We start from the raw sequence: 10683 nt of genomic DNA on the forward strand, positions 1-10683 counted from the left end.
CTGCCTTGGAGCCAACTGACTGGACTGAAGCTGATGTAAGAAATAGTATCAGGAGCTCCAAACATGGTATAGGGAAATATTATAACTCCCAATCTGTTAGATGTCCGATATACTGAATTCATGTTCTCTAAAATTGAAGAATGAATTCTAGGAACAATGGAGGTTAAGAGTAGGAAATACTTATTGAGGGATAGAAGGCTCCTGCCTGAGAGAACAGGAGGGGTCACCTGGAAAGCGGGTTGTCCAAGGACCTCACTTTTCAGGGGAAGTTTTATAGAGCACAACCACGCGGTTACATAAGTTAACAACATAGGTTGTTACAGCTATGCTCAACCAATAAGATTATAAGTATAATCGCTTAGGTAATATTGATCCAATGGGGAAGCAAGTCACACAGGGAGTGTGCATGGAAAGAATAAAGAACTTCACAGGTAGGTGATGGATCTGGAAGTCTTGGTTGCCCACTCAGGTGACTGATGCCCATCTAGACCTTATTAGACCAGGTGTTATCACCTGTCTCATCCCCTGGGGAGGATGTAGGCCTCTGGTCACAGTTACAGAGTGTTTTCATTTTCTTTCTTGACTCTCTCCTGAGGGACCAGCCCTATCTGACTGCTTGTAATGTTCCTACCTAACTTGGATGTCTCTAACTGCAAGCTAAAATAAACCTTACCTCCTTTACCTTGTGGGGGTCTGGTATTTTATCCCAGCACTGAGAAAATAACTATGACACTCAAAAATAAAAAGATAATCTAAGTTTAAAATGGGTAAAGGACTTGAATAGACATTTCTCCAAAAAAGATATCTAAATGGCTAATATTCTCATGAAAAGGATTCCAACACTAACGATTGGGAAAATGAAAATTAAAATGTTACGTTTCCAGCCCCAAACTGGACCTCTCCCCAACCCCCACCCAGTTATAATTGCTGGACCAACATCAAGACTTCACCAAACAGGGAATGAGGGTTTATTCTTAGCCAGAAAATAGGAGACGCAGGGAGACAAAACTCACAAGTCAACTTCTTAATCTTACCAAAGGTTGAGAACTTTTTCAGGCTAAGGAGGGGGAAGGGAGCCGTCTAATCTTTAACAGGATGATGGTTACCAAAAGGGATTGTGTTTCTCATGATTTGAGAGGATTGTCGATCTGGAAACAGAAATAACAATGAGATTCTACTCCATCCACCCTAGAATGGCTGCAGTTAACATGACAGGCAAAAATAAGTGCAGGAGAAGATGTGGAGAAATTGGATGGATCCCTCATACATTCATAGCTGGTGGGAAATTAAAATGAGAAACAGTCTAGCAGCCCCTCAAATAGTTGGGCAGTTATCACATAATAGTATTTCCACTCCTAAGTGTATGTCCAAGAGAAATGAAAACATGTTCACACGCAAACATATATGTACATGCTTGCCCAAGTAGGATTATTTATAATAACCAAAAGGCAGAAATAGTTCAAGTGTCCACCAAATGAGAGATAAGCATTATGTGACCTAATCGTACAAGGAGATACTCAGCAACAAAAGGAAGCGCACTCAGGGCAAGTTGTTTTCTATGTCCTAGAGTTCACAAACTCTGAAAGGAGGCTTTCTCCCCAAAATGGCAAGACCCCCCAAAAGTCAAAGCATCATAAAAGATATAAAATTTGAAACTAATTAATATACCACTTTTGGACATGGGTGCAGTCCAGCATGATCTTTTACAATGCAGGAATGCATGATCTTTTACAATGCCATCAGTCACTCCAGGGCCAGGTGCTGAGCAACTGGGAAACATCCCTGTATCTCACCACTGACTGGACTTGCTCAGACTCTCCCATGTCGAACTTGTTCAAACTTGCACTGCCTTCTCTCACCGTTCCTTCCAGCAGAACCCAAGAGAAAAGCTCTGGGCAGAGACTCACACTTTTTGCCAAACATGGAATAATATATGAGAATTATGAACTCAGGTGAGAAGAACTAATGAATTGGGTGACTTGGTTAACATGAGTAGACTTTTCATCTGCCTCATTCTTTGATAATTTTGTTGGTTTGTTTCATCGGGACCTGGCTAAGGGGCATATTTTGAAGTTGGTACTGTACTAGCCTCCTGATAGTCACTGTAGTCTCCCTGGTACTCTATATTTGCTCCAAAAGAATTACATGTTCCACACAGCCATGTGGTGCATGCTAAATTGTTTCTCTGTAGCTGTAACAACAGAAACTCCAAAAAAATCTACAATCCTAAGGAAGCTATAATCTGGGAAAGGCTTATCAAGTACAGAAATCCCGAATGACTGGGATTTACTGAGAGGAAGGATAATATCCTAAATATGAAGCATTAAAAAAGCAGGGGGTAGTACCATGTTGATTTTATTACAGTAGCTTTGTAATATAATTTCAGGTCAGGGATTGTGATGCCAACTGACTTGTCTTTGTTGCCCAGGATTGCTTTTGCTATTCCGGGTCTCTTCTGGTTCCAGATGAATTTAAGGAATATTTTCTCTGGATCTGTGAGGTATGTTAATGGTAATTTAATGGGAATTGCACTGAATCTGTACATCAATTTTGGTTGTATGGCCATTTTCACAATGTTGTTTCTTCCTATCCATGAGCAAGGAATATTTTTCCATTTACTGAAATCCTCTTTGATCTCTTTTTACAGAGTATTGTAGTTTTCATTGAATAGGTCTTTTACTTGTTTTGTTAGATTGATTCCTAAATATTTCAATTCCTTGGATGTTATTGTGAAAGGTATGGTTTCCTTAATTTCTGTGTCAGTCTGTTTGTTGTTGTGTATAGGAATGCTATTGATGTTTGAGTGTTGACTTTATATCCAGCTACACTACTGAATTTGTTGATTAATTCAAGGAGTCTTATGGCAGAGTTTTTGGTGTCTTCCATGTAGAGTATCATGTCATCTGAAAATAGTGATAATTTCACTTCTTACTTTCCTATCCTTATTCCTTTTATTTCCCTCTCTTGGCTAATTGCTCCGGCTAATGCTTCCAGAACTATGTTGAATAGGAGTGGTGACAGTGGACATCCTTGTCTTGTTCCTGATTTTAAAGTGAAAGCTTTCAGTTTTTGTCCATTCAGTATGATGCTGGCTTTTGGTTTATCATAGATGGCTTTGATCAGGTTGGGGTAAAGACCACCTATTCCTATGAATGAGTGTTGGACTTTGTTGAAACGAAAGGAAACTGCTCAAAAGTAAAGAGCAACTGGGATGAGGGAAAAAAGAAAAAAAAGATGGGAAAAATATGTATACACAGAATAGCTAACATAGTTGTACTACTGCCTTCTATCACTTTATTGAAAGGAACAGTTAATGATTAACTATTTGATCAATCTTACATGCCTATATTTGTTTTCCTGAGTAACCACTTCGAAAAAATCAGTATGTAATACAACAACAACCGTTGTTAATTTCCTGTCACCTTGTTTGAATTTCAGTATTGCTTGTTTATTGCTTGTTCTTGTGTTATTTTGTAAATGTAGGTGTGTTTATTAATATGTTTTCATTTTTTTGTTTTTTTTAAAGCAGGGGGAACTATTACATAAAACTTAAAGGTCATTGCTATGGATTTAACCAATTAAGTGGCATTGGCCCTAATAAACTAAAGCAATGTGGAGTCACTTACACTAAAGGTATGTATTTTAAGCCAAAACTAAATTGTATATCTGAGAGGAAGGAAGAGAGGGGTAAGGAGGAATGCACTTCCTAGCCTCAAGTGACTTTTTCCCCCTCTTACTGCTGGGAATTGAACCTGGGCCCTTGCACATGCTAGGCAAGTTCTCTGTCACTAAGCTATACCCCCAGCCCCTCAAGTGACTTTTCAAAATAAAATCTAATAGTCTTCATGAAACTTTGACTGACAGGTATGTGCAGAACACACCTCTTTGTGATTTCCAGCACACCCACACAGAGGAGGGCAGGTTTATGAAGCTCTATTGTGTCTTATACTATTTATTAGACTCTTTGCTGGGACTATCTACATTTTTCCCCAAGGTCATCCTGAGTAAGAGTTGTATACCCATAAAACAAATCTCCCCTGGAAAGGAACTCCCAGAGGTGTGTTAAGGTGCTTGTGGGCAATTAAGTTTCTCCACCCACTTCCTTCAGTGTAATCCAAATGAGTTTTATTGGACTAGCTGTGATTAGTGCCTTGAGATTTGCAGAGAACTGCCCTGTCCTCCTGTGTCAAAGGTCTCCCGTTGGAGTTGGCCCAACTTCCTGTGCCTCTGTCCTCCCACCTTCTCTATTAAATTAAGTCAATAGGTGAGGAGCTGTGTGTTCTTACGCCCTGACCAATGTTTGTTTTCTTCCTAAAGATTATTTGAAACTTCCTGTTAAAATATACAGCTATTGAAGTTCCGAATTTTTCCTGGGGGAGCTCAGTTATCTTTCAAAAAATTTTGTATGTATCACTTAAATTGTTCAATCCATTGTCATATTATTCATAATATGCCATAAAAATGTTCATAAAATTTTAGCATTTGTAATAATGCCATCTCTCTCATTCCTGATATTGGGAATTTGAACATGTACAGACTTTTAAAATCTTTTTCTCTAATCATACCTTATAAGTTGTCTGTTTTTTGTTTTTGTTTTTTGATATTGGGAATTGAACTCAGGACCTTGTGATTGCTAGGCAGGTGCTTGTGCTACTGAGCTATATCCCCAGCCCTCTGGGAATTTGTGTATTTTGTATTTTGTTCCTTGATATGTCTGTTACTGGAACACTGAGATTGTGTCCCATGGTGGTCAAGAATGAAACCACAGACAGAGGTAGAGTGCCAGAAAATTTATTTAAAAGATATAAAAGCAGGGGAGTAGAACTCCCACTAGCCAGGAGGGGCTCCTGAGCAGGATACTCCTGTAGTGGGGATCATTGCCTAGGGGCTTCTAAGGGGTTAGAGGGGAGCTGAGGCTAGTAGGCAAGCAACATGAACTCTTCCCTGCAGGAGACTCATACATTTTAGGGTCTGATCTATGCAGTGCTCATGCAATGCCCATGTAGCGCCCATGCACCCATGAGCCAGGGGCCTGTCTGATCATGCTCTGGGAAGGTCTCCGAGTCATGGGACAGCTGGAAGATGTTTCTGTAAGATCCCTGAGGGGTGGTGACTCACCAGTTTGGGCTTCCCACTCCATTTTGGGGCCTCTGTCCTTATGTCTAATAGAATCCTAACTCATCTCACTAACTCCTGTCACATCTGGGTATATTCTATTGGGTATATTCTATCGCGTTTCTCATGGAACCCATTTGTACTAGTACAGTGGGCGTACCAGTACAGTGATATGTAATAAATGCATTTATCATGGGAAGTTGGTGCACACCGTGTCACATCTCGATCCTTTCTACCTCTCCTCTGCTCCCCCATCTCCCTCCTCTCAGATCCCCTTCCCATCTCGAAGTCTCACTGCTTTCTCTTCTAATTGTATTCTTTCTGTTCTGACCTTTATTTCCTTTCTTCAGCTTATCTGGGGCTTCATTTGCTCTTATTGTACTATCTCACTGTGGAATCTAGATGACAGATTCGAGGTAGTTTGTCTTTCCTAATAGGCGCAAGAGGTGGCATGATGCTCCAAGTACTGTCCCATTCTAGAGCCTTCCTCTAATATCTATGTGTTATAATTTTCACTCAGTTCAAAATTTCCCTTTGCAGTCTTCTTTGATCAAGGATATGGAGAAATGGATTATTTAGTTGACTTGGGGACAGTTCAGCTTGTTGTTGCTTAGGGTTTCTAATTCGATTCCTCTGCAATAGAACTTACTACGTATGTATGACTTAAATCCTTTTGGAATGCTTTACAAAGCAGACATACTAAAGTTTGCTTTGATGTGAAATGCTGCACAGGAGAGAAAGGGAATGAGTGACTTTAAGAACAAAATGTATGGATGAACGCAGGACTGAGGCACAGCCTGGCTTAGGAAGCGAGGCACTTCCCACCTCCCTCTTATTTTCTGTTCTTTTTGTTCAGGTCTTGGATGAAACCCAGGATGTCACACACGTTCAGCAAGTGTTCTTACTGCTGAACTATAACCCCAGGGCCTTCCCATGTCCTTACTGTCTAATAGAATCCTAACTGAACTATAACCCCAGTGCCTTCCCATGTCTTGAAAACCTTCAAGCTGGACTCAGTAGTACATGCCTGTAATCCCAGCTCTTTGGAGGCTGAGGCAGGAAGATGCAAGTTCAAGACCAGGCTGGACAACTTAGTGAGACCCTGTCTAAAAATAAAAAGGGTTGGGGATATAGCTCAGTGTGAAGGCCTTGGGTTCAATCCCCAGCACCACCAAAAACAAAATAAACTTTCAACAAACACAAAAGCTTAAAAAAAAATCATCAGACACCCACGTATTCACCAATGCTTTGCAATTCTGAACACTGTGTTATGGTGTTTACTGCCTGCACTTGGCTGAATCATGTAATACTGCAGACCTTGTGACACTTCATTCACATTGAGAGAGCTTAACAAACATTCTTTCATCTCAAAGCCACAAATGGCCAAGTGTTCCACGCAAGCACCACTCACATGTCACATGCTATCTTTGTTTCCGCAATCACTGAGGCTTGCAGAGAAACTAGGCAGCTGCCTTTGCCTTTGTGGTGTTTTCTAAGGGGCTGACGAACTCAAGTTCATGCCCCATATCCAGCTCTGCTCCTGGGTTGTCATGCGTGTCTGCTCTCCTGTCACACCACAGCAGCCCTGAGTCACAGCTACCGGCTGTGCGGCCCACAGAGCTGAAGATACGCTACCTGGATCCTTCTGAGTTTACTGAACCCTAATGTACAGTCTGTTCTCTTGTTTTTGTTTTTTTTTCCAGTACCGGGAATCGAACTCATAACCTTGCACTTGCCAGGCAGGAGCTGTGCCGCTGAGCTAAATCCCCAGCCCCCTACAGTCTGTTCTCTTGACCTCACTTTAATGCTGATTATACCTTTGAGGTGGAGCTGGCTCAGCATGATAACAACCTGCAGAAATGGGCATTCATAAAGAGCCATTTATTCAGAAATTATTTTATTCATTATTTCTAGCCATTTCTCCTTTTCTTCTTGGTAGGTCAAAGAGAATGTCACAAAAGCCATCAAAGAATTAGTATCTGCTTAGTGAGTAGCTTATTCCACTAGGTTAGTAATGAATACTTGACTGGGATGGTTTATTTTTTGTTAAACAGGGATATTCTGGACAATACCAATGTCCTTTGTGTCACATCAGCCTACGGTACAATATGGCAACCACGGGTGGAGGTGTGAGGTGCGCTCACCATTGTTCAACTCTTTTTTCCTGAACAAACTGTCCATGTGGCCCCTCAGCATTAGCGGGCAGAAGGGCCAAGTACACGGGGGTCTCTGCTCCTTCTTCTGGGCTTTTGGTAGCCGAGGGCCCCGCCATGTCAGTTCTCACCCACCCCGGGCAGCAGGCGTTCAGTAGGATCTTGTCCCCTCTCCTCTCTTCACTGAGTTTCCTGGCTTGGATTCTGGACAGGACCGTGACGCCGATCTTGGACACCCCATATGCAGTGTTGGGCCAGCCTTCCTTCTCGTGCACTTTATTCTTCGTGTCTTCCACGAACTTGTTCATGAGCCCCACCAGCTCCTCCTCGGTGATGGTCTCACTTCGAAACTTCTGCTGCAGCTCTGGGCTGCAGCGTTTAAGGGATGAGAGACTCACCATGCTTGACACGTTCACCACTCTCCCTAAAATACATCAGATCTTATGTAGAGGTGTACACAGGAATGGAGAAAATTTTGCTGCGATTTTAGAGCACAAAGTTTCCATTTAGGACTCACTAGCGGTCTCAGTTGTAAGAAGAATACACACAGATGGTAGTGGGGTGCGTGAGGAACTCAATTCCTGCCTTCAGGTTTAGGGCAGGTAATGGCATCAGCTGACGCTGGAAAGAGCTGCTATTTGAGATCCTAATGAACTAAGTCTTAGCAGCAGTAGAACCTTCTGGGAGGATGGGATGGGAAGCAAAAGAAGAGTTCATAGTAAGCTGTACATGTCATTGCTAAGCTTTAAACCACACATTTAATTTTTCTAAAAAGGATTGCTAGTTTCTATTGGCATGTTTTTAATGAGTGGTGGTTCAACAGCTCGCCAAATATGTAGGATGTCAGAGCAGCTCACAAGGTAGCAAACATGACAGCTTTATATGCAATAAGTGGAGCACATTCATGGGAAGTTCAAGTGGGCCTGGAGGCAGGCAGGGTCCAACTGTGCAGATTAGTATGAGCCATGCTAAGGGCTTGGTTTTTGCTGGGCAGCAGTCAGGTAATGTTGAGAATTCCAGGAAAGGAAGTGACTCAAGAAAGAGGCCTCTTAGGAGGGCATGCAGTAGAGTAATTTGATAGCTGAGGGCTGGCCTGTGCTGGAGCTGGGGGACACTTAGTAGGGACAATCTTAGCTCCTGGTTAGCGGTTATGAGAGGGCAGGGCATAGTGACTGCCAGGATGCCGGTGAGTGGCCCAGATGACTGAGGGAGAAAGACTAGCGTTTTTGGGGAAATGTCTGTTTCAGATCGAGGGCCATCAGGAAGACATGTACAGGCAGAAAGACAAATACACGTGGGAGCTCTGGGAGAATTCTAGGAAAGTGACAGATTTCATGCTGAGGCATCTAGAAACGTGTGGTAGAGGAACTTCCAGCAGCCTGAATAAGATCACTCGGCAGAGAGGAGGTTAGGAACCTCAAGGGCCTCTAAAGTGGGAGCAGCACAGACAACGTAAGGAGCCGATGTGTGGAGACCTTTGAAGCAAGACCTGAAGGATGAAAAAGAGGCAGGTGTGCGAAGAGCGGGGGTCAGACTGCACCAGGGCCATGGGGAAATGGGGACCAAGGAGCAGAACTGCACCTGCACGGGGAAACCCAGCAGCCAGGGCCAGGTCACCATCAGACTCACCTTGTGGTTTCATCAGGGGGAGCAGCTCTGTGCAGACATCTCGGGTACCAAAAAAGTTTGTTTTCATTGTTACTTCTGCTTGAATATGAAAGGGTGTGGGATCTGCCACTTTTAAGGGAGGAAGAGAACAAGAATCAGCAAGCAGTAGCCACAAGGTATAATTTTGCAAGAACATTATAGAAATCGGTCACTTCCAAGAACAGTCTGTAACTAGTTCCGGTCTTATCCCAATGTCAACTTTATAGTTTGACAATGTCCCATTGTTTTTTATACGGCAGGACTGGGGGAGGCTGTGTGAGGACACCTGATCCATAGCAGAATCCTGGTGTCTATTTCAAAACGAGTTAAACGTCCACCCAACTGCCCCAACGCCTAGTTACAGATAAAGTGTAAGCGGTAAACCTAGAAAAGACCCTTAAGAGTCTGGGCCGCACAAACACAAGGTCCACTGCAAAGCAATCCCCGGCTCCACCCTCAGCCTCCAGGCCCTCCGGGCTGCGCTCCTGCCGCAGCCCCTGCCTCTCTTGCTCCTCCTAGGGATGCTGTTCCGCACCCCGCAAGCCGGAGGGGCCCCACCGCAGCGCCGCCTCCGCAGGCACAGCGCCAACTCCTTACTCTTGAAGGCGATGCCCGCGTTGTTGACCAGCACGTCGAGGCCCCCGTACTCCCTGCGCAGGAAGTCGCGCAGCGCGCGGATGCTCTGCAGGTCGTCCACGTCCAGCTGGTGGAAGCGCGGGCTCAGCCCCTCGGCCTGCAGCTGCTGCACCGCCGCCCGGCCCCGCGCCTCGTCCCGCGCCGTGAGCACCACGTCCCCCGGGAACCGCCGGCAGAGCTCGCGGGTGATGGCGAAGCCGATGCCCTTGTTGGCCCCGGTCACCAGCGCCACTCGGGTGCAAGACATGGCTGCGTAGCCGCTGGGGAAACTCGCGGAGAGGGGCACAAGCGGCCGCCGGAAACTGCGCGCAGCCGCTCTTTACTAGGGAGTCGCGCTGCCCCCTCCCCGCGCAGCGCGCAGGCGCAGACGCCCCCGCCGCCCCTGGCGGGGCGTGGCTTCGTGGCCTTGAAAGCTACTGCGAAGAAAGTTTTGAGATAAATCTCTCAGCTCTCAGCCAAGGGCGTCAGTGTTTCTAAAGATCGCCGTTTGTCTTTATCGGTCTGTGTTTCATGCGTGGTGGTGCACTTAGTGTCGCATTAGTTTACAAGGAAAGAACCGTCGTTTCTTTACTAAGTTCTGTACAGCGCATGCAACCTGTTGCTAGGGAGTTAAAGTAAGCCTGGCATTTAATCTCAATTTATATCAACCCGTACGCACACGTTTCTCACACTTCATAATTTCCTTCCACTTGCAAACTATAGTACAATGTCACACTTAAATATTGAAATCAAAATAGCTCACTTGTCGTGGATTGCTCCAGTTCTGTGTCCGTGTGTGTGTGTGTGTGTATTGAGTTCTGTGTCACTGTATCGCACTGTGGATTGTGTACCCACCATAGATAAGGCACAGAACATTTCCATCAGCTCTTGTTGCTCTTTGATAAACCGTGCCTGGTTCCTCAGCCCAGCCCTATCTTCAGCAGGCGTCTGTTCACCATTTCTACCCTTTTGTTTGCTTAAAATGTTACATAAATGAAATCATACAATCTATAACCTTTTGGGGATATGTTCTTCAGTTAGGATGATTCAGCGGTTTTGGGTTTTCTCCCTTATCCCAGTGTTCGGACAGTCACTGGCTTCTGCACACTGCTAGCTACTTCCTTCTGTAGCTGGGGTAAGCTGGTGTTAGAAG

At 44.4% G+C, this 10683-nt stretch overlaps 1 protein-coding gene across 1 annotated transcript; it reads right to left on the bottom strand.

The window, feature by feature from the left end:
* Window positions 1-6995: 6995 nt before the first annotated feature.
* On the bottom strand, window positions 6996-9905 carry Cbr1 (carbonyl reductase 1). Its single transcript, XM_005375726.2, has 3 exons — window positions 9513-9905; window positions 8898-9005; window positions 6996-7692 (listed from the first exon to the last, which is right to left on the bottom strand). The coding sequence occupies exons 1-3, from the start codon at window positions 9796-9798 to the stop codon at window positions 7256-7258; spliced, it is 831 nt and encodes a 276-aa protein (XP_005375783.1). The 5' UTR covers window positions 9799-9905; the 3' UTR covers window positions 6996-7255.
* Between the last annotated feature and the right edge of the window lie 778 nt (window positions 9906-10683).

This window comes from Chinchilla lanigera, unplaced genomic scaffold (assembly GCF_000276665.1).
Source record: "Chinchilla lanigera isolate Chin_1 unplaced genomic scaffold, ChiLan1.0 scaffold00006, whole genome shotgun sequence".
Taxonomy (NCBI): domain Eukaryota; kingdom Metazoa; phylum Chordata; class Mammalia; order Rodentia; family Chinchillidae; genus Chinchilla; species Chinchilla lanigera.